This window comes from Neolamprologus multifasciatus, chromosome 17, assembly GCF_963576455.1.
Source record: "Neolamprologus multifasciatus chromosome 17, fNeoMul1.2, whole genome shotgun sequence".
Lineage (NCBI taxonomy): Eukaryota > Metazoa > Chordata > Actinopteri > Cichliformes > Cichlidae > Neolamprologus > Neolamprologus multifasciatus.
This window is the reverse complement of record NC_140455.1, coordinates 22101172-22125787: the sequence shown is the minus strand read 5'-3', so window position 1 is coordinate 22125787 and position 24616 is coordinate 22101172. Positions and strand designations below refer to the sequence as shown.

At 40.4% G+C, this 24616-nt stretch overlaps 1 protein-coding gene across 3 annotated transcripts; it reads left to right on the top strand.

Moving 5' to 3' along the window:
• The first annotated feature begins 1931 nt into the window (after positions 1-1931).
• On the top strand, positions 1932-22834 carry igf1 (insulin-like growth factor 1). Of its 3 annotated transcripts, none has more exons than XM_085137170.1 (5): positions 1932-1956; positions 4322-4481; positions 15161-15408; positions 15568-15600; positions 17474-22834. In XM_085137170.1, the coding sequence occupies exons 2-5, from the start codon at positions 4328-4330 to the stop codon at positions 17531-17533; spliced, it is 495 nt and encodes a 164-aa protein (XP_084993296.1). In that variant the 5' UTR covers positions 1932-1956; positions 4322-4327; the 3' UTR covers positions 17534-22834. The 3 variants fall into 3 exon arrangements, with proteins under 3 accessions (XP_084993296.1, XP_084993294.1, XP_084993295.1); XM_085137168.1 differs by lacking the exon at positions 1932-1956 and adding an exon at positions 2680-2981; XM_085137169.1 differs by lacking the exon at positions 1932-1956 and adding an exon at positions 2994-3202.
• Positions 22835-24616: the final 1782 nt, after the last annotated feature.

Genomic DNA, 24616 nt, shown 5'->3' with positions numbered 1-24616 from the left:
TATATTCTCTATGGTAACAGACAAAAACTGTATATAAAAGAAGTTTCATGGTGTGGAAAGTAAAGCAAGTCTAGATTCCTTCTAACAGCCAGTAGGGGGTGACTCCTCTGTTTTCAAAAACAAGTCTCCGCACAGAAGTCTTAGAGACAACGATCTTTGAGCTCCTACCTGCTAGCTATCTTGTTTGGGTCTCACATCTTAGTCTTACTAAGTGCATCATGATTTTCATTTTGAAAATGATGCTCATTAACGAGTAAAAAGGGGCTCTAAACTGTACTCAACATTCAGGGCACACCTACTTAACTCATACTCTCCAGCATCCATTAAAACTTAGAAATTACCGCCTCAATTGTGCAGCGTATGCTTCTGAACAGTTCTGGAATACATTTAAAATAAATCCCAACGGAATCATACGATCAATCCCACTGCAATTTCCACAGAAACTGCATAGTCTAATTCGCCACCATTGTTTTTATTCCCTTGTATGTGATTTTATTTCTGTCATACGTACTGATTTGTGTGTCTGTGGATGAAATTGTCCACTTTTAAAGTCCACTTCTGGATGTTTGAAGGGTTTGTGTCACACTGAATCAATTTGCCTTTACATGTCACACATGTCTGTCTTATTATCTTAATGCTAATGGCAACTGATCTCCTGTTTTTATGACATTAGAACTCCTTTTCTGCTACTCGACTCGGTTTTTAGGGGGTTCCATTAAGTGATAAAACCTGGTACCAGGTACTTTATTTAATACCTACTCAGAAGGGGTTTCAGGTGTTCTGAGTCGAAAATTTGACATCAACAGACTGCACGCCACTGATTGGCCAGTCAGTGGCCTGTTAGAAAGAGTGCAGGTTTACGGCACTTATACACTGGCTTTTGATTTTTTAGATATCCCGTGTCTCCCTGTGCAGCATTAAATCAGATCAGTGTGCTTGTTTGGCTGCGCTCTAAACACATATGCAGATGTTTGTAAAAGTGAGTGTTTGCTGTAGTAAAGTGCACCCGTTAGTGAAGGAGAAACCACATCAACGCAGACTGAGATGTTAAGGAATACAGCTCATGTCTGCTGAACAACTACAGATGTAGTCAACAATGAAATACGGAGAACAATAAATATCAGACACTTTTGGCTCGTCTTCACCTGTTAAACTGAATAAACACCAGCTCGTGACCCTCTCAGATAACCTGCAGGTATCTGTTTATTGAGATTATGAATCAATCTACTGTTTGTTAAATAAAAATTCAAACAATGAAAAATAAAAAATAATAATAAAAAACACAAAAAAATGATTTGTGTGGCATTGGGACACATTTTGGGGTGTTTTTTTGCTTAAAGAACACAGCTTTATTAACAGCAGATTAAGCTCTAATTATGCAGCATTCCTCATTTTGCATGTGACACTTTAGGCTGCACCTGTTTTAAAAGTTTGGACGACTGAGCTGTAATCCTGCGCTAAGAGCAAAACCAGACAAAAATACTGCCTTAATCGGCTTCATTTACGCCATCAAGGACCCTCAGCTTGGACACCCCTCACTTTATCTGCGAGTTGAGCTCCTGTGTCAGAAGTGTGTGTCAGTGCTGCTGCCTGTGTCAGATTGGGACATTTGATGATGATCGTGTTTTGACCCACTTTACCCAAACAACTCTAACTGTTGCGTGTCTTAAGTCCCCTTTGGAACCAACCTTGCTTGTGATGCACACACACAAACACGGAGGGAGCATGCCTGGATACGTGCCGGTGTCCTGTTTTATGATTGGGTCACAGCACTGATCTCATGTTTAGTGACTGGATCAGTGTTGATATCCCGTCCCTGCTGAGAACAACCCTCTTTAAGCCCTTGCTTTCGTCCCTTCCTGTGACACAGTGGGAACTGCGGGGCCCCATCTTCAACACGATGACAGTGGGTGGCCCTGCATCAAGAGTCTGTCAGTGCAGACGATTGCTCCAAGGGTATGAAATAAATGTCTTCTTCATCATAAAACCCCATGTGTTTTTCTTTTTTTCCCCTCCTTTTTTATTTTTCCACTCTAGTTCACAGGAGCATCAGATGTCATTTACAGGCGAACCCACTTCTATTAAGTGAAAATCAGCAAGAAGGGAGAGAAAACCAGAGACATGCACCAGGATTATGCAGTGACAGTGTGCAGAAAGGCAGCAAACCCTGCACAGTGGCTCTCATTTAGAGGGAACAGGGCTTCACATGTGGCTTTCTGGCTCAAGTTTGCTCCTTACTGTAATAAAAATGTCACATTTTTACATTTTCACTCCAGTTCACATTTATTTAGCTTTTCCTTGTGAGGTTTTCAAGTTGGGAGCACTGTGGTGACCAAGTGGGAAAGTGTTTTTAATGATTTATTTAATCAAACCACTAGTGGAGAGACTTGCTGTTCAGTTACGCGGTGCCAAATTACGCATAACAGCAAAGAGCCATATCACAACCGCCAGCTCGTCTTTAACTTCTCCTTCATGAGCTTTCGGGGCACAAAATAATACGTTTGTAAGAGTGTGAGCCGCTGCTGCTGCTGCTGCTGCTGCTGGTGGTGGTGGTGGTGGGGCTGATCTGAACTACTAACCAAGTCTTAGAGAGATCAAAATTCAATCCCGTTCTGAGAAAAAACAGAAATGACGTTATTTGAATATGTGCCCAAAATCCTTAATGAATAACTTAGGAGGAGTAGGAGGCAAATGCTGCCCCAGCTGTTTCCTGTTGAAAATGTCTGTGTAATGTAGATAAATGTGAGGGATTTTCTCTCTAAATCCGTCTCCTGTTCGCTAAATCTCACTTCTCCAAAACGAGCCTGCGCAATGGAACAAAGTCGGAATATTGAGATGTGACATTGCCCGCATCTCATCCTCTTTCTCCCTGTTTTTAATGACTTTAAACAAGTTCATTTTCGTCGGGCTTTGTCTTGTGGAGACCCGTGGGGATGTCTAGCGCTTTTTCCTTTCAGTGGCATTTATGTGATGTCTTCAAGGTAACTTACCTGATTTCCTTTGACACTATACATTATCACCTTGATTCTTCACTTGCTCACTATTCGCACAGAGCATCTTCGCCTACTTTAAAAAGAAACAATAAAAGGGGATTCTTATCGCTTGCTTGTATTTCACAGCTTTTGAACGCATGCATTGGTGCGGATTTATTCACATTTTCTCCTTTTCATCCACTTATGGAACAACTCTCCCGCATGTCCTGGTAATCTATTTTATTTTAATTTTTTTTCCAGAGATAATTATATTTTCTACATTTTGCTTTAATTGATTCTTTTTTTCTTTTTCTTTTTTTTTTTTTCAATTAAAAAAAATCATTGACATGGATCGTGCATGACTTTCAGCGCAGGTATGAATTTGGACATTTTCCGTGCGCCCGGCGCTCTTTTTCCACCAGAAAGCCCTAATGCAGCTGTGCAACTTTCAAAGTAATTACTGCTGAGTCTGCATAATTTACGTGCTAAATATCTAACCTGATGCCTCTGCGGGGTTGAAAGACAGAGAGCGGGAGAGAGGAGAGATTATCAAGAAACACTTGCGGGCGTCGGGACTTTGCGGTTGTGATGTAGATGGATAACGTTCCGTGTTTATTCTCTTTATTATGTACATTTGGCCCAGTCAGCTTCCTCCGCGGGCTTTGGCGGGAGAGCCTTTTTCCATCTCACATTTTGGATCGGAAAGATCCCTTGGCAGCTCATTTATTCTCCTTTCTGAGTGTCGAAGCACTTTTGCGCCTAATAATGCGCTGACAGCTGGGCTTTGGCACATTTTAAATGTTAAACTGGTTGCTAATGATAGATAGTCTGTATTTAATTAATGTGATTAATGCGGATTGTTGTTAACTTGCTAAGACCCACTACACAGAAGCCGGGCGGATGGACGAGAAGGAGAGGAGGGGGGTATAGTGTGTTTTCAATTTGGACGCGCTCCGCTCGGTTACGCACAGGCGCTCCGGAGCATCAGAGCTGCTCAGCCTCCTGTTTGACTGACTCTGGCACCGAGTGCGAGTCTGGATTTAATACATTTTCCTCCACATCTCCAAACTCCTGTAAAGTTACCATCTGTTTCTTTCCCCTTTTTAGCGGATGGAACATCCTGGATGCCCAACTTTAAGCTGGCTCCCTTTGTTTTTCAACCCTGTGTTTGACAGTGCAAGTGTAATACTGCCACTTACTGACGTGCCTTTGAGCAAAACACTGTGCAACAAACTGTCACGGCAGATGCGCTAAATGGAGAAGAGTGCATGAAGCTTTGAGTTGTGGTTGAAAGAAACTCTTTTTCCGATGATGCTGTGAAAATGTTCTTGCTCTCTCCCTGTGCGCAGAGTGCGATGTGCTGTATCTCCTGTAGCCACACCCTCTCACTACTGCTGTGCGTCCTCACCCTGACTCCGACGGCAACAGGGGCGGGCCCTGAGACCCTGTGCGGGGCGGAGCTGGTCGACACGCTGCAGTTTGTCTGTGGAGAGCGAGGCTTTTATTTCAGTAAGTGCACCTTTTTATTTATTCATAAAGGTTGGCTGTATATGTCCCAGAGCTCTCCACCTCCTGCGAGCTCATAAATAAAAGAACAGCCAGTTTGACATCTCGTCTTGGCTTTCCCTTAATGTTTTTTTTTTTTTTACTTCATTCATTCCTCATCCACTCTTACATCTTATATTTAAGTTCCCTGTACATTTGTTTTAATGCTACTCTCATCACCGAGGTCAAATTCTGAATGAGAAAAGTTAGATGAAATATGGAATAATGATAAGTAACTCTTATTGGTGGCAAATCGCAGCTGTGACCAGAGGGAAAGGGCTTTAAGTGGAATTTGGCTATCTCCAAGAAAAAGGAGGGGTAGAAAGTAAATGTTGCAGTGAAGTTTTTTCTTTTTTCCACCAGAGAAGGGAGAGCCACCCAAAGAAAACCCTCGACCAAGAAACCAGGATTTAAATCTCCAATTTTTCCATTAAGGGTACAACCTAGCCCAGAGCAGCACAGGATATATGGAGCTATGAAGGTTAGGTGCAATGTTCCACCGGCAGCCAGAGTTTCTCAGGACATGTATCCTGCTCTGTCTGTCAGAGACGAGCAGCACGACTGTACATTAACAGTATAGTTGGCTCCCACAGAGCTGAAGGTTAGAAGCTTATTATTCACTTTTCTCTGGCTGGCATCCATCAATTAAGCCAGTTTGAGCAAATGTCCTCGACGAGCATCACATCTCCACCAACAGTCATTTCTTATTCATAAAATTATTAGTTCTCCCTCTGACTCCTGTGCAGTTTTGTCATAACAATCCATTTTAAATGGTTTGGTTTGGTCCCAAAGTTATGAAAGATTTTCCACATGTGGTAGACTTTGTCAGCTGCCAGTTCGAAAAACAGAAGAAGATATAAGATTTCTCTTGGAGATCAGCAGCATCTATAATGCATTTGCAGTTCTTCTCTTTTCCAGTAATTGATTTCTTTCACCTTCGCTTGAACCCGAATAGTTTGAAAATATACCTTTTCAATCGTGTAGGATAATTAGAGGCCAGAAGAAGGTGGGGGGAGGGCAGTAGTGGTCTAAAGCCATGCTCAGGTTTAGCAGATAACTTTACTGCGTTCAATAACTTAGTTTGGCTTGATAACCCATTAATCGTTTCCTAATTATCACTAAAATGTAGCTGATTGAAATGAATTGGATAAGCAGAAGAGAGTGGATGGCATTCACAAGCCGAGTCTAAATGCAAGCAGCATAGACTTCACCGTATGATAAAACCTACCCTGCTTTATGGTCCTATTTGACCATAATTTACTACGTAATCATCCTGTTGCATTAGCTAAAAACCAATAATCAGCAAAGTGTTTACTGAAATCACAGATCGCAGGAGATGAGGGTCATCTTCTAATAGAATTCTACGTAGTCCGACTTTTCCCATTTTTGCACCAGAGGAGTCGCCCCCTGCTGGCCATTAGAAGAAAAAATCCAGGTTTAAGGGACTTCAATACAAATATCGTCTATACACTCTGGCGTTGAAGCAATGCTTAACAGCTGGATTTAAATCCTTAACTGACCTAAACCAAGTATTGTGGTGCTGTGATTCCACAACGTGTGGGCCAGCTTTTAAGGGTACTGCAGGGCCCACTACCTCAAACTAGGAAATACCCCATCTTCAGTTCATGTGATGATCAAAGTTGCAATTATAGGTTTGGACCACAGAGCGACGTCTACTAATCTAAAGTATTTGTGAAAAAATTACGGCAACACACTAGGTCGTGGTTAGCACTGCAGTTAGTAAGAACATAACATGACGTATACAAGTCGACTGGTTGATTCTTATATAGCGCTTTTCTACTCTTTCGGAGTACTCAAAAGGCTCTATACAACATGCCACATTCACCCAATCACACCCATTCCACAAGAACTTTCTCTATTCATAGTGCTTTCTAACTACATTCACACACATGCATTGGAGAGCAACTTGGGGTTAGTATCTTGCCCAAGGACACTTGGCATGCAGACTAGAGCAGCCAGGGACCGAACCACCAACCTTCCGATCAGTAGGTGACCTGCTCTTCCTGAGCTACAGCCAACCCTGTAAAGAACACCATGATATAACAGCCTGAGTATTTCAGCTGAGAGTAGAAACATTCAAACGCTGAGTCTCTTGCAGCCATAAAGCTTTCTTTTTGTTCAATTCACATAATAAATCCACCGTAGTTCTTATTGTTGAAGGGTTATTTCCATCTGCAGATCTCTACATGTGGTGGCATGGCTCTGTTCTGGGACCTTCCCACCTTTCAATATGCATGAAAAGGTGTGCCATGGAAGTGAGTTCTAAAGTGGCGTGCAGATGTATATAGATGTGTATAGCAACTGGGGACAGACTAATAGATGGGATATGCTTTAGGCTCGAGTCCATTTGTGTCATGTGATGCGAGTATGAGGCTCTGAGGAGGCGTCTGTGTGCCTGGTAATTTACATGAACACAAAGTTTTTACATTACCCTGCACCAACTACACTTGCGCCCATGAGGTCGGACTACAGAGACATAACAAGAACCATTGCTTGGCCATGGTGTCTCTTCAGCTATCTGTAGCTGTATCAGAATATAACAGACTCTTCATGCAGCTTAAATATAAGAGTTGGTCAACTGGATTTGTACAAGTTTATCAGCTCAGCTATCAACTGTTCTGAGAATCATCCGAACTGTGCTTTGATGGGACTAGCTACACCTGTCATGAAAAACGTCTGACACTGCATACAAAGTGCATTATGCAGGAAAGTGTTTACAGAACTCAAGTCAGAAGGTAATTTTCCCAAAGACTTCTATAGGACCAGAAGTCTTTTTCAAACTACAGCTATCACCCTCTAGTGGCCTGGAAAAAAAATGCAGGTTTAAAGCGCTTCCATGTTGGCTTCTCTTTTAAAAGCCAGAAGCTACTCTCAGATCAATTTCCTGCTTTCTACCAGCTTGTTTATGTAGGACTTTATTGTTTCGGAGAGATTGGAAATTAAATAGGCACAATACAATTCACACATCACTGTAAAATCTCTCTCTTACCCCTTCTCTAACCTTAACAAAGGGTCTGAGTTGCATAACCTAAACCATGTTTCTGGCTGTTATGCTAAGAGATTGAACAAATTAAATCATTTTAATTCTTTGGAATTCGGTCTTCTGAATGTAAATAGATTTCTTTACAGATAGCAGTGTCAGCATGCACCTTGCTGCTCCTCTCCCCGAATCCTGCTCCTTGCAGCTTTTCCAGGACCAGTCCACATCATTCTCTGCGTCAGGGCCTCTGTATGGCATTTGCCAGAAAGTTTTTTGGAGAGCCACCAAGCTACTGCAAAGCTGCGAGCCGTGTTCGTCCAGATGCTCCTGGCAATACCCACATGCTGTGAAGTGGTCTTGACAGCCAGTCCGATTGCCAGTATTCTGCCTGTTAAGACTTTTTGGTCTTTGGATTCCCTCGGCTTCAGCGTCTTCTTCTTTAAATGGTTTAAGAAACAGAGTCAGAAAAAATTAACTACATGATCAAACATAACATTTTAATAAGTGCAGGCCTTGGATTCTGAGTAAACAGGTTTGAACTTTGGCATCTTTTTTTCCTTAGCAGTCATTTTTTTTAAAAAAAACCCAACTCTGAACATTTCATTTCTCCGATTTTGAAATGGTCCCGTGACCTGTCGGCAGCTGTAGCTTAAAAGTTTTTGATATGTTTAGGATTTTGACAAGGTATGAGAGTGTTCAGAGCCGGGTGATGTGGGAATGTGACAAAGGGTTGGATACTGATACCGGAGTTTAAATGCAGTTTATTAAATGGGAAAGTGTTGAACAGAAGCCAATGCAACTCATGAATCCTCATGTAGAATATACTTCTTAAACAGGAACAGACCTTTTTGTGGTGTTTGGTGGAACGTATTTGTCTTTCCCACATTACCTTACACTGAGCTGTCAGTGGACTACACAGCATCCATCTATCAATGCTACTTTTTCCTGTTAAAAAGAGGCGTATTTCATGAACACTCCATCCATTCTCTGAAAAAGATGACGAGGTTTGAGCAGCAGGGTGCCGTGCCTTGGAAAATATCCTTCTCGCCGTCATCCTCGGTTTCTCTCGCTCTCTCATATTCTCACTGTCATCCCTTTTCCTTTGCTTCTAGTCAGTAAAATATCTGGAGAATCCATTTGGGCTCTGTCGTCCATGGGACGCGGCAGAGTAACGGCTTGGCCAAAGGAAGCGTGATCCTTTCCCTGAACTCTTCCCCTCCAGTCTGGCCGTGTTGAACTTGGCAGCCCTCTGATTGATAATGTGTGCAGAGACAGTGTTGCAACAACAGCGGGCTTTATGTGCTCACAGTGCTTTTTGCCATGCCACCAGTAAAGTGAAGCACGCTTGTATTTCACAACTGCAGATTTCCTACCCTGACAGAAAACATTAGTTGGTGGAAATTCATTTTTTTAAAGGGTAATTAAACAAACTGCGGTCAATGAAACAGAGAAAAAAAAAACCTGCAGTCAGTTTTTCCAATTATTAGCCCGACCTAAAAAATCCTTAGCTGTCTTTGTAATGCTTTAGCAGGCAGGACTGCGGGGTGATTTCACTGGGATGTTCATTCCATGAATCAGATCTGTTATGGGATGTTTTTTGGCTGAAGTGTGAGTGCTAAGTAGCTCCGCGCTCTAAGTCACTTTTAGTTCATGCTGAAATATTCAGCTGTTTTAGAGTGAGCACGAGATATTTAATCTTACTCTGTAAGACTTCTGCATAGTGTCTGCAAAGAAGATGAAATAATCCATCCTTTTTTTCAGCCAAAAGCTCATCGTCGCTACACAAATACCCAATAAGAAGGCAACCAAATATAAAATGCAGTGTGCTCAGGTGAGTTGAAGGTGGAAAGGAGAGTGGAGGATGAGATATGACTTCCTTTTCAGTGTCTGTCCCTGCCAGTTTTATTCAGAGCCACTTGAGCTGGAGAAAGAGGGAGAATGTGTAAACAGCACGTCACATGCACGCACTTAGACTCACGCATGGCGAGGCCTGGTCCCTCAGCAGCAGGGGATTATGTGGATTACAGGATGATCAGGACACCCTCCACCATCCCCTCCCGCCATAGTTTTGCACTGGACCTGGGCACACAGCGGAAGGCACCAAGGACGGAAGAAAGCCCTCCTGTGTCTTCTCCATCGCTATGAAAAGGTGTCGATTTCCCATGAGGACCTGAAACTAAACATCTCTGACCCCCGCTGTGAAATACTGGAACAAAGAGGCTTCTCATGAAAAGGACAAGCAGGCGTCGTCCAGATTTAAATCTGTACATTAGGTGAAGTTGAGACTCAAGGGATTTGAGGACACTAAAGAATACTTAACCTTTTCATTCATTCACATTATGCAGGCCTTCTACAAAGAAAACATTAGTTAGATTTATAGATATCTTCTTCATGGTGTTCTTTTGTCTTTATAGATCTCATAAAATGGCTTGGTTTCACTTGTTAGGTGTAACCAAAGACTCATGCACAGCAGCAGTGATCACATTACATTTGTCCGTAATGCAGAAATGTAGCCTTCCTAAGTTCGATAACTATTCAAATACTCAAGGCTATAATAAATAATGAAATTCATCTCCATGATAACCAGAAGAAATACATAATCAAACACAGGCATTGACCGCAGACATTCTAAAAGATGGATGCAGCTTCCAGGCAAAGTTCTTTCACCTGTGATCTTTTTTAATGGCCACCAACTGGTGAGAAAGACTTCCAGTGTCGAGGCTTTGCAGACACATGACCACTAACCATGTAATGATAACTTAACTTGTCTCCCAACTACCGATCATGAGAAAAAAAAACAAATTTTCATCGACCAGTTCCAAGTTGTTTCTGAAGGTTGATGGCAGTCCGCAGGGAAAATTATTGCCAAAGTCCAAGTCACCCAGGCCTACAGAGCTGTCAGTGACCCCCTGGCAACTACATGTATTCCCCACCTGGTTGCTAAAAACACTAGCATAATGCAATGGTTGCTGTTTGGATGGAAGTGGCTGACTTGTCTACAAATAAGAAAAGTATCACTCAAATCAGAAAAGGAGAAGGTTCACCTTCAGAGTGAAAAGGCATACCTCAGCGCTACAGACACCTTTTATTTTGAACTTCTCCATTTCTGTTTTGAGTTGCACTTTATCAAGCTGTTTTACTGCTTAGTTTGCAGTGAGCAAGTATTTGCATACATACAGCAAAAACTACAGGCAACTGTAGCAATCTGCTTGCAACTAAAGCAGTCACAAGGAGGTTTTTGGTGCAGCACTTTCTTTGCAACTGATTTCATCCAGCTACAACCAGAAAACTCTGGGAAGCCCTACCTTGCTAAGTGGTTATGGGATGACATTTAGCTCAAATTTGCATATCATTTTCACCTTAATTGAACTGCTCTGTAGTTCATTTGGTGCTGGACTGAGACCACCTTCTCCAAAATGTCCCACTGCAGTATTTCCAAAAAGTCTTGTTACACAATCTTTATATTCTCATACAGATTCCAGACATTACTTTTCAAAAGACTACCCATTGTTCAGAAAACATGGATTTGAAAACAAATGACTCCATAAATAACTTAAATCCAATAATAGTATAACATAGGTAATTACATTTGTAAATTCCAAAAGTTGTTGCAAAACTTTGCCAAGAACACATACCCTGAAAAATCCATCTTTAAATATTCATAATGCATTTGGATAAGGTTCAAATTCTCACAAGCCGTAAAACATGGTACCAATGATAAAGGGATAGTTTCTAGTACTTAAAGCAGCTCTTCTAGTCCCTGCCCAGCTGTAAACTCCCTGACACTTCGCAGGAGGAGCAGTACACTGGCTCCAAGAATCCACTGCTTTTTATTGACCATGACCAAGCTGTAAAACTCAGATGCTTTCTGTGCCACTCTGGAATGGGGAAATCGAGCCATCTCTCTCCAGTGCTGTTCCTTGGAGGAATGAGCACTATGCATGCTGAGCCTGTCAAATACCAAACCAAAGATGTTTCAGGGAACCGTGCGGTGACATCAGATGAAAGACTTTACGAAAAACTAACATAGATTGTAGATAGTCAAAACTATAGCATAGCTTCTGTTAAGTAGGATGCTGTCAGAGTGACATCCAAGGTGAAGAAGTACTCCACCCCAAAGACCAATTTGTGGTTTTTGTGCAGCCAGCTGTAGACTTAAACTTCAAACAGTGCTTCTATACATATTTAACCGGGGTCAAGTCTACACAGACGCGTTCCACACATGCTCACTAGAAATCGTGTGGACCTCCTGATGGAGGAAGAAGAGCTGCTTAGTTTGCTGTGTTTGGCTGAACAACAGGAAAAAGTCAAAAAGAGAAAACGGTGTGTGCAAATTCAAAACAAGAACAAGATCAAGGTTGTGCAAGACATCACTAAACTACATATGGCATATGAAAGAAACTTTCAGTTGACTTTTAATTGGTGTGACTGCAGTGGTGCTAGTCCACACGGCTTCAGATTTTGGGTTGAGTGCTAATGTGCATATCAGTGATACAATGAGACAAAATGATTTGGCCTTTAAAAAACACTTAAAAGAAGGTTCTGTAAATGTCTAAGTGGCTAATTCGTAGTGGACAAAGACTGTGGTTGTTTTCAGTTTACAACCGGTAGAACTTATTCCAAAGTTAACACACTTATGGACAAAGGAAAATACCTCAGAACACATCAAAATGTTCATAAAACTTCTGAGAAGAAAAGCTTTTTCAATGTCCGGGGTTTCTCAGAGATGTGTGTGTTAGTTGTGACTAACCAGTTGTGCAACGTACATTGCTTTCCAGTGTATCAGGCCCTCCTAAATAAACCTCTGGCTTTTTTCTCTTTATTTTCTCGAATTCACCACCAAGTACGGTATGTGCTATCCATTAATCTCTGTGTTCAGCATCTTCTCAATAATCCCTTTTACAATTAGAAACTAAAAAACGCTGCTCTGGTTAGAAATATTTGTACAGGCTGGCATCATCTGCAAAGAAGTAAGTCGTTAAAGGTCCTTCCTAAAGACAGTTGGTATTTAATAATCAAAAGAAACATTCTTTCTTTAAGTTTTCCTTCAGACTGACTTTTGCAAAATCGGCCGGCAAAAACCTTTTTTGCATCTTCTTCATTTTATTTACCCTTATTTAACAGTCACAGAAAACAATTCTTTGTTGATGGGGGATTACAGCAGTTATCCAAAGCTTTTAGACCTGATTATTATATGCGTGTTTTCCCCTAACCTGCCTGAGCTGATTATCCTACATGTTACAACCGGCACCAGCTGATTACCCTGTCCCTTCCAGCTGTTTGTGCAGCAGGGTGGCAAACTATTTTCAGAATAATAGCGGATGTTAATTTGTAAGGCTTTATTGGGGGGGGGGGGGGGGGGGGGGAATTGAAAAACAGGCCAGGCATTGAAGCACAGCCCCTCTTTTGGCTTTCAGAAACCATTATATAATCACCAGCCAGGGCTCAGTGTCGCAATTTTCTCTTTTTAAATGTCTTCACGTCAGGTGTTAATAGAACAGCCAATGCTTGTTTGGCCCACTGTTACTCAGTGGGCCAATCACTGAAAGAATTTCTTAGAAAAACAAAGTGAATACAATCATTTGAACTATATATATAATAAAGATTTAAATATCCAAATCAAGATTTTTTTTTTCAGCCATTGAAATATTTCAGTTGTCTAGTTTGCACACATCTAGTTTAGAAGTCTGAGATCTGGGTAAATCCAGTTCTTCTGTTTCCTAAATAATGCAGGTGCACAAGGTATTTTTAGCATCCGGCTACCTGATGAGCAACATGAAAGCCTCCCTATCACCCCCCATCTCCTCCTCTTCATTCACACCTCTGTTAGCCTCCACTCTGCTTTGTGTCTGGGGGTCTGAGGAGAAAGATGCTTCTGTTTCTGAATGAAAGCTGCTCTCTGTTCAAAATAACGTTGTCAGGACAAGGCAGACAGAGAGCAGAAGTTAATGCACTTTGTCAGCACTGGCAGTCTTCTGAGCCAAGAGCTATTAACTCTGAGAGGGAAAGGCATTTCCTCCTTGTAAATGCCATATTAAATTATTATTATTTCATTTGGTAACAGGGAAAAGCCCATCAGGACTATATTGTTCAAGGTGAGCAGGGAATTGTAAATGGGGAGTCTGGGTTTTTCTAAAAGCCACCAAAGAGGGTGGGTTCTGGGGGGTTAGGGAGTTAAAAGAGGAAGTGAGTACTGGCGTCACTGTAACTAAATGTGATCATTGAGTCAAAAATCTGTCACGCCCTGAGATGTATTATTTGGACTCAAAAAGCTCCCCCAAAAAGCAAAATACCCAAAACACCTTTGCTAGCTGTGGCTTTGCTTCTTTACTTCATGCAGTGAGCATGCATCATGTCTCCATCCTCAAAATCTGTGTTATTTGAACGAGCCTCCAGGGTGCTTCTGCCAAATAAAAATGTGAATGAACAGTGGGACATAGCCAATGGTGGTGTGGTCCTAAAAGCCTGCCTGGATGTTTCTGCAGGTGGATCGGGCCCAGGGGACTTGTGGCTTGGCCTCGCTGGACTATGTAAAAGACACCTGGGCCAAAATGGCTGAGCAGGATATTCTCACCATTTGGGTGACTGCCCCCCTTCCCCCACCCTTTCCCTCCTTTTTTTTTTTTTTTACATTGATGCAGCTGCCAAAATGAGTCCACAGTGTGCAATGTGATATGTTGTAAATTTTACATGTAAGAAATCAGTGTCACTGAGACCGTGCGGCTGTTATCACAGCTTTATTACGAGCGTGGCGTCGGCGTCCAGCCATCGCCAGAATGTCTTTGATCAATTATATTAAAAAAATAAGAAGCATAGGAAAGGGAAAATAATAATGTCATAATTTTAAAGACTCAAAAGTGACAATTTCAACTGAAAATGCGTAGTAAACTTTAAATCAATGGGTATTTTGGGTAAAAATAGACAAAGGCACGGATTTTGTTGGCTAATATAATATTTTGTCAGCTGTACACATGTAAAGTGTTTTTTCTGGCCTATGCTTTATATTTGTACAAATTAAAAATATATGCACTTATATGTAGAAAGCACGGAAATCATGAAACAACATTGTTCCTTTTTGTTCCTAGCTAACATCAATATTTTTGTTGTTGAGTTTGGCTGGTTCAGCTAAACCTGTACTGGCCATAAGCACGAGGGCAAATTTACCACTTAAATTATGTACTAAATTTCAAATCAAAGTTCCCTTAATTTAGAAGCAGGTAAACAAATGCGACATCACTGATTTTACTGGCTGAAAGGACATTTACTATTAACAGATTTTTTTTTCCTATAGGATGATAGCAAATTAAGCTAGCAATAGTTTTGTTAACCGATTTAAAATGTTGTCTCTGGCTAACTTTTTATATAAATATGCTTTTAGAATAAATCCAGTCATATAAAATCATTAAACAAATCTGTGTTTTTTCTTCAAGTCCAGTCAAGAGCCAAAATAAAATCTAGCCTTTTTATACCAGCTCGTGTAAACAAGTGCAGATTTCTTTCTGAAGTAGTAAAGTTTGGATCAATGAGTCCTTTATTTCAGCGCACTAGCCACCAATTTTGTTGGGTAGAAAATTAGAACTAAGCAATGGAACTTGTTCTGTCTCTCCATTGTCTAAAACCTGCTGCCGTTCTTCTCAAACAGATAAACCAACAGGCTATGGCCCCAGTGCAAGGCGGTCACGTGGCATTGTGGATGAGTGCTGCTTCCAAAGCTGTGAGCTGCAGCGCCTTGAGATGTACTGTGCACCTGTCAAGACTCCCAAGATTTCTCGCTCTGTGCGTTCACAGCGGCACACAGACATGCCAAGAGCACCCAAGGTTAGTAGCAGAGCGAACAAGGGGACAGAGCGTAGGACAGCGCCTCAGCCAGACAAGACAAAAAACAAGAAGGTGAGCAAAGCATCAAAACAGATCAATTTTAAAAATTGTTGATTGGATCGAGTTTACATTTTGTTACATAATCAGAGCATACGTGCATAATATCCTGATTAATTAAGGTAATATAGCTTAATTAGCAGAAACTAAAGTGACCAATTTTTTCTTCCACAGAGACCTTCACCTGGACATAGTTCATCCTTCAAGGTATGCATGCAAAATGATCTCATGTTTCATTGTCCTTTTGTCATTTAAGCTTTACCAAACAAGCAATCTCGCCAATGACATAAGAGTTTCAAAAGCAGGGCAATCTTTTTACAAGAAATGAAAACTTTATATAAATCCTAGTTCTAAAACATCAGGGGGCAACTAAAGAAAGTGTAATTTCTAAATATGGATTCGGTGTCATAGTGTGAGCATTTTAAAATTCAACCATGTGCTTTTTACTCTTTTCTCAAAAAAAGAACACCATTAGAATCGGAAGAAGAAACTAAGTGGTTTTTGTGGTAGACCTGCAGTGGCACTCCCCAGGCACAATCTCCACTCTGCTACTGTACATTATGTCCTAAAATTCAGATAGCTTACAATACAACACATGCAAGGGAAGGAGCCAAAGCACACATATCACGTTTAGTGATTTTATGTTTGCAGCTGTTCGTACATCACTGGCAGTTGGTGGTGAACAATTTTAGATCTGTTCGAAGGTTGAGATCATACTCTGTCCGAATATAGCATGTTTTCTGACTGAATGCATTTGAAATCCGAGTGCCCACATCTGATCAGAATAACCACTTTCAGAAGAGGCAGAGTGTAAAATCAAGCATTGTAGAGGGAAGGATGTTGAAGAAAAATTCAGTGAGCTGCATTTGTTTGAATTCATTTAGAGTCCAAGAAGCAATTATATAAAGGACATATCTTTGATTTAAAATATGCAGACCTCCTTGGCAGGGAGGTAAGGAGTTAAGAACTAAGTAGATAACTACTCCTAGAATCTACTAGAATAAGTACTGTAATAAGTACAGGCAGAACTACTTATGTACTTCCCGATGTACTTATGTACTTTCCCTTACTTAGGTCTTGCATGGCTCAGGCACATAAAAGCCCTGTTTGGAGGCTAGGGATGTGCAGATGTTAGTGGAAAGAAGAAGTTATTTAAACACTTAGAGTGAAGAAGGTGATCAGCAGTCAGGTCAGGTAATTTTAAGGGCTTTTACTATTACTAGATTCTGGACTCTTCCAGGGCACAGTCCAAAGCAATTTTCCCCTGATTTCCCCTTGCTGTCAGTTGCTTGAATACAAGACCAGGATACCCCGTCTGCTCTAGTGTTACCCTAACCAGTGTAAGAATCCTTATGGCATATGACTGACCTTAGACAAGATCACAGATCTTAGGTTTAGACCAACATTTGGATGTTGGAATGTCTTGATGCATGTTCCATCATACCAGAACGTTGATTCGGTTCATTGTGGACTGAAAAGGACACTTGAATCATTAACAAAACCTTTCTCCCACTGAAAGTGTAATGTACAGATGAATGAAATCAACTTTTTGGGATTTGGAAGTTAGCGTTAGTGGTACTAAAATTGATTCCTATTTGAAGTTACCAGAAATAAAAAAATGAAAAATTTGTTTTGTTTCATTATTGTTTATCACATCACCATCATGTTGCTGTGGTTAGCAGCTGTTTTAGGTTCTAAGTTTGAGCATCCTGGTTGGCTAGGGTCTTTCTGTTTGGAGATTACATATCTGATTTCTTTCCACTGACCAAAGATGCGGTTGTTTAGTAAAGTGGTCATTCTGAACTGGCCATAGATGTGAAAGTGTGTGTTTCTAAGTTTCTCTAAATTAGCCCCAAGATGCATGGGTAACCACACAGAGTGTATTGAACTTTTTACCTAATATCAGTTGGATGTGTTCCAACCCCTCGTGACCCCCGGGTTGGATAAAGCAATATGAAAACTTGCCGGGTAGATGGATTTTGACCAAATAAGTACAGAAGACCAGGCCATCCAGTATCTTCTATAGCTCTGCTGTACATCTAAAAAATAAAAATAAAAATGTGTTTCTTTTTTGTTGCAGGAAGTCCACCAGAAAAACTCAAGTCGAGGAAGTTCGGGGGGCAGGAATTACAGAATGTAGGGAAGGAGAAAATGGACAAATGCCCAGCATCTTGGGAGGAGAGAAGGGAGTGGCCTTACCTGGTACCCCTGTGGAATGGTTCACTGTAAAACAAAAGAAAGAAGATGCTAATAATGACCTGAAAAGCTCTTCAAAATGATTGAAAACAGAGAGCTAGGTGGTGTGTAAGGGTCTGATGTGGAAAGTTGTGATTATTTTATACACTGCACCATTCCATACTGGGAGGAATTCTTTGTTAATGCAATGTAACAGACTAGTTTAGCTGCTAAGACACGAACAAGAGCTTATTATACCTCCATGTGGGAGCTGCAGCCTCCCCAGGCTCCAGGAAAGATGGGAACGTATCTGGGCCTCAGCCAATCAGAGAGCAGCATGGCTGTGACTCGGTCACATTTAACAGTTAGTACCCCAGTTCAAAGCTGATATATTACCTTCAGAGTTTGTTTTTATGCACCATCCATTACTGTGGATATTTTTATTATGTAAAAAAAATAAAATAAAAAAGGTTTGCTTTAAGGACAAAGACCAGGTGGTTCATCAGAGTTTGAACATTGTCGTAGGTATTTTAACTTGAGTCTAAGTCTAAACCTTACTAAGAGGAGTCGCTGGAAGGTTTGAGATCAGTCCAAATCCCTCTTAAGCCCCAGGAAGTGTTCAAAACCTGAGGACTGAGTCTACAATCCAAACATTATAAAAAGAGCTCAAGCACTATTAGAGGGGATTTTAAAGAAAGTAGGTAGTACAGAAGGTACTACAAAAACAAGACTGGGATTTTTCACATTTTCCAAAACAGAAAAACAAATTAACCAGAAGCTAAAACTGAGTTCTCGTTTGGCCCTCAGAAGCGTGTCATTCGGTGAAGTCAAAGTGCATTTGGCAAACTGAAGCGGAAAAAGTCAAATAATGACAATCAGGCAAAATGTTTGTCGTCTGCATCCTTTCACATGTCAACACCCCAGCCAAATTTGATTTTTGACAACAGTTCAGTCAACATTTCAGTTTGAGTGGAAACCTGTGTTTAACCTTGAACACAGGTTTCCACTCACAACCCGTGTTCAAGGGTAAACACGATGTTATGAAAGTTTAGTCAAAGCAAGTGCTCTAAAAAAAAGCAGAACCTTCACACGTATGAGTTTAAGTGATTTATCTTGACCTGGATATTTTATTAGCTTAGGAAGGCTGAGAATTTTGCAACTTTATCTGATGGCAAGAGTAGAATAAACCTCCACTGCATTCATTGCAGAGTGCACCCAAGAAACACGCATATTTGGTGAACGTTGACAAAACCACAAGGACAAATCTTTCTGGTGATGTGATGTTCGCATATCAGAACACAAATACACATACAAAAGCACTCACAAGGTAAATTAGAGTTGTGCAACTACAAGCAAAGGTCATGCAGACATACACCAACTTTGATGAAAAGCCAGTTCTGAGAAGTCCTTGCATGAGGACTAACAAAAACGGCTGTTTGTTTAAGCCTCCAAAAAAAAAAAAAAAAAAAAAAAGATAAAAAAAAAAAAAAAAACGATAAGAAAAAAATAATAATTGCCCAAGACGACTCATCTCTGGCTCTGTCTCCTCTGCCTGTGTATAATCAAACAGTATTCCCATTATGTTAACCTATGCATTACTATCATTCATTGTACATGATGGTTTCATATAACAAAACTGTATTAAGAATCCTATCCACTGTATAATGGTGCTATTTTGTAGTTTGTTACTTGCAAGAGATGGCTAAGAGACTGATGGCAGGGCTTACATTGGAGGTCTTCCCTTTTGCACAGCCTTGTGGCCACCATTTTAATAGTGTTTTTATTTGTAAGCTGTTTCAATAAGGTAGTAGTCTAAGCGAGTAAATGTATCTGTGTGAAATCTGTGAATGCATGAAGAATTTAAAAAAAAAAAGGAAATGAATATACCATGTTGTGTTCCCAAGAAGGCAAAATGCTATTTTTTCTACTGTTTTAAATTATTTTCTCAATATAGATCCCTTATGCCAAATAACTTGACAAAAGAACTGTGAACAATGATTCTTCCAATTGTATTAAGATTGTAAAAAGTCATCATGTACTTTTGTCTGTCCAGATGTGTGTGTTGGTGATAATTCACCTAACTGGAAGTCAAAGTACCAGCTATTGAAATTACTTAAAACGAGACAATGCAGCCTTTGTCAAACAGTAGACAATCAGCATACGTCCAACAAAAATCCCAAATGTACCCATTTCAGTAACATATTTAGAGTCTGGATCTTTAATTTAATGACATAAATAAAAAGAGGTCGTTGCTACTCTCGTAGAGATGGGGGTGACGAACCCTCCGAAAGTAGGGCTGTGGACTCAGAGGTTGACCTGGTCGATAGTTTAGTTGACACGCTCTTACCTAATAACATTTTTATTGATTATATGGTCCTCAGTCTTACTGGGCACACAACTAAGGACTCACCCAAACCTGAGTACATTGACAGTATATAAGATGGGCACTGTGAAGTCAGCCACTAGTTTGAGAAATCCCGTTGAGGTCTTGAGCTGATTTATTTATTCCTTTTTTTTTACCATTCTCGATGCTTTGAAACCAGAAAAGATGAACTTTGAAACCACACAAATTTATATAGGACCAAAAGTAATTTTGAATCTGCAGGAGTCACCCTCTGGTAGCATTTGAAAAGAATGCAGGTTTAAACCTCTTCTGCTTTGGCATCTGGTTGCCTATGCCTATGAGTGTTGGCTAGCCAATGTAATTATTATTTATAGATTTAATTAACTATTACTCAGAGTCGGTTCCAAAGTAACTGACAACATTTAAAGTTCGCAGCATTTTGAAAATCACAGTTCAACTACCAACAAACCACATCATCTAAAAATTGTAAGCCAACATGTCTGCCTTAGTATATTTTAATATATTTTTTCTGATAATAATTTACACCTGCAGATTTATCCAGATACAGCTTCACTGGCTTCAGCAGATAAGACTAAAATGGGTATGACATACAGTGAAGGATTAGGGTCATTGAAAAAAAAAAAATTGAGTCGGACCTGTGCCTGTCAACATGGAAAATAATGGCATAAAGTTCAATATTTTATTCTATTTAACTAAAATTAAAGAGCTGCTTCACAGAGATTGTGAGCTCTTCTGAAAACTACTCCATTAGCATGGGAAAACAATCACCGCCACAAGTTGTACTTAAAATGTTAATAAAATTCCTGCTGCTATCTCAAAACTCCAGATTTTTTAAAAAACCCCAGAGGATTATTTTTATCTTTGTTTTTTTTTGTTTTTGTTTTTTAGCTATTAGAAAACTAGCAAAGCCATTTGCAGATATATTAACTTGATAACTTTAACACAGTGGTTCAGCAGAATTTAGAAAAATACAGCCATAATTGCAGTTTTCGCATTCTTCCCGTTCCCACTCCTGGCTAATTGCCTGTAACATACTTCTCCATTATTTAGTCTGTTGGTGCTAACAGTCGTGACAGAAAAGAAGTGATCTTCCCACAAAATAAATGTAGGGCTGAATTATTAATTGTGCTTTGTCTCTACATTTTTTATTTAGCCAGTTAGCTTAGCTTGCTGACTACGTGTACTCAATATAATCCGCCCACTAGCAATCCTAAAGCTCAGATTAACACAGGAAGTGAATCCTGTGTGTTATTTCACCTCAATTTTTAAAGATTAGATAAGCAAGATTCTGAGCTTTAGAGGAGCTTTAAAAAATAAATAAATAAAAACCCTCTGGGCAGAGCCAAGGCAGCTGTTCCCTGTTCCTAGCTAACATTGCTAAGCTAAACTAAAACTGGGCTCACACTGTGCGATTTTTTTCAGTTGCTCACACTATACGGCCCGATGCTCTGATGCGACCTGAGTGCTCACACTGTGCGTCCATAAAATTAAGGTTATAACGGAAATTCTGTTGCTCGCTCTCCCTCTGTCTTTCACTCACACAGACACGCACCACTACCATCAACTTTGCTAAATTGCTAATGAAAAACATTGATCAGTCAGCTGTGATTGAGCAGCAATGTCTATCCAACTATTTTCACGGTTGTTGTGGTCATGATAATTTTGTGAGGCCACATCGAAAAGGCTCGGATGAGCTTTCCAAAGTTCTACAAGTGCCTCCATCGCTTGTGTTCAGCTCATACGCTGCACTGCCGTGCTACTCCGTCTTTTTCACCGACATTTATGTGTAGGGATGGGTACCGGTATCCGGTGCCATGATGGCACCGGTTCTGTCATAAACGGTAGTAACCAGACCGAAAAGCAGCGCACATTTCGGTGCTTTATTTCAGTGCATTTCAAAATCCTCCCGACCAAGCGATTGATGATCGGGAGCTGGTCGTGAGGTGTTAATCGCTTCTCGTTACCCCACGTATACTACACGATCCACGACGCACGATAAAGGCCAAAATCGGGCCAATCACCAAAACGGTCACACGACTCAAAAATCGGCTCAAAATGGTCCAAAAATCGCACAGTGTAAGCCCAGCTTAACGGGCTACTGAACCTGGCTTCATATTTAAGCTACAGTTAAAAATTAAATTAGCCCATGTTGAAAACTGAACTAAGATTGCATTGTCTGGCTTTAAGAGTAACCCAGGAGTTTAATTTATCTTGTCCAAAACATTCGTTATCAATTCTCAATTAAAACTTATTTTCACAGATTAATTTAAAAGTGTGTTTTTGTTTCTAAAAAGGTTGTATAATGTGGATTTGCTATATTCTTTAGTGTTTATTCTAAGCAAACTGTCTTATTAGTCGACCTGGCAGCAGAAATGAAATAGGAAGCTGGCTGGAGAACAGCTCTGGTCCTCCCAGATCTTCAGATAAATGGTATAAACCAAAGACTTTTTGATTAAAGTGAAGCCTCACTCACCATTATTGTATCCTGAATGAAACCAATGAGCTGTTCATTAAATATCAAATGATGGTATCACTGTCTCAATTTCACTACAACAACAGTACACTCGTCACACTATGTTTCTGGTACCTGAAATACAGTTTGTGCATTAAAAAACAGAAGCTGCAGCAACCATCTTCAAACAATGAATGAAACATTCCAGTTTGTCAGTGGTATGCAATGATCAATAAAGCCTGGATCATGGGAGCGTGTGAGTCATTCATGATTATATGAGGTGTTATATGAGATGATACAATTTCCTGAAGGTCACTGTCCAAAACAACTGTCTGATTGGAGCGCTGTTATTCATGGTGCTTGATTGCCTTCTGTAGACAAAAAAAAAAAAATACTGACAAACTGTTCACCATTCCTGCTGAATAAACCACTTGTCAACATCACAGAAATGGCTGGAGTGTTCTTTCATACTGCATGTGTATTTACTTATAAAAATCTCTGGGGAAACATAACCCTGTAAAGACATTACTCTCCCTGTCACATAACATCACACTGGTAGCGTCTATATGGCTTTTATTAGGAACCCAGTGGAGTCAGACACATAAACAGCAGATAATTACAAAGTAGAAGTTCGTCCCTCTTAAATCTTTTAAGACATTTTGGTCATGGATAAAGCCATAACTCAAGCTGAGGCTTTGTGCACCATACATATGAATCTGGTTGGGCTAAATGACAAAGTGATACTTCCTAAGAGGCAGCAGGATCTGCCAAAGCAAACAGAGAAGGGGCGTGGCGCTCCCTGCATGTCTCAGCTCTATTGGGGGATGCTAACAGTGACAGCGCTGAGATCTGCTCGCTGTCAGCACTTAATTTTTTTATTTTTTTTTTTTAAAAGAACTGATGTATATGGGGCAACAATAAAACCCTGATAAACTGACTCTCTGGCTGACGCTCAGCAGACAGCGGAGATCAAAATGTGAAACAGCAGGAACGCTGGCAAGGTCCCGGTCATCCTGACCATCCTGGATGTTATTTCATCCCTCTCCATGACTAATACTGAATCAATTATCTTACCCTAATGGGACAATTGCAGGTTGCAAGCTTGCAAGATTTAGAGTTCAAATAAATTGGAGAGATCATGTGCAGTGGAGAGAAAGAAAGCCAGTTATCGGAGTGAATATCAAGGTTAGGATGTCTTTAAAATGCTCATTTTATACTCTTATATGGGCTAATTTGTATTACATGGTGAGTCAAAAGAGTGCAACACACAAACATGTTTGAATAACCTCAGGAACCAGGATGGTTGTGGAAAGAACAATCTCTTCCCATTGATCTACGTGCACTCGGGATGCAGTGCATCTGAGGACACAGATTTTGGACTGGGCTCTGAAACACAATATCTCCACACTCTTCAACTCCTCATCTTAAGCACACAATTGTCTTTTGAATGACCTTGTGGTCTGTTTTACTACCCTCACCAATTTTACTACTTATTCTACTGGTTGTTTTACAAAAAAGAAAAGAAAAAGAAGTTGTAAGGCCTCATCAGTCTACCACCATCCATTTTTTTCCAAAAGGACACTCAGGATTTCACTTCACCGAGCTCTAACTTTTACTCCTTGCTGTTGTCAGTATTTTTTTGTCTTTAATCTTAAATGTTTTTACATTTTGGAGGTAAAAATCCAGTCTTGGAAAATGATGAGTTTACCATGAGAAATTTACAAGTAGCCCTGTGTGTAATTTGATTGCTACTGCAAGTCAAATGCAGTGCAAAGTGCAGAAGCACGGTGCTAACTAAAGAATATTAGCAGCTAGATTAAAGAATGTATTAAAAAAAAAAAACATGTAAAGCTTCAGAATTGGAGATTCTCTTTCTCTCAATTTCAGTCAACAGTGGAAATTCACTGAGACTTGATTATAGCAGGAGAGAGTGTTGGCTCAGCTGTGTGCTTTAAGAACCCATGATGTCAGAGCCTTATTTTCCTTGGAGAGGCACTCATCAGCTGCATTGTTCCAGGAAACCATGGTCTGTTCTCTGGGCAAAAAAAAAATCCTGCCCAAAATGCGATCCCCCCTCTTCTGCACCCGCATCTCTGCTGAATGCAGCATGCCGGCCTCTGGCACAGCTCAAGACACACACATAGATAGTGAAGCATCCTGGACGAAGCATCACATTTCCTTGGAACCGGAGCTTCCCCTGCACTGCAACAGTGTTTGCCTTTTACTTTCTT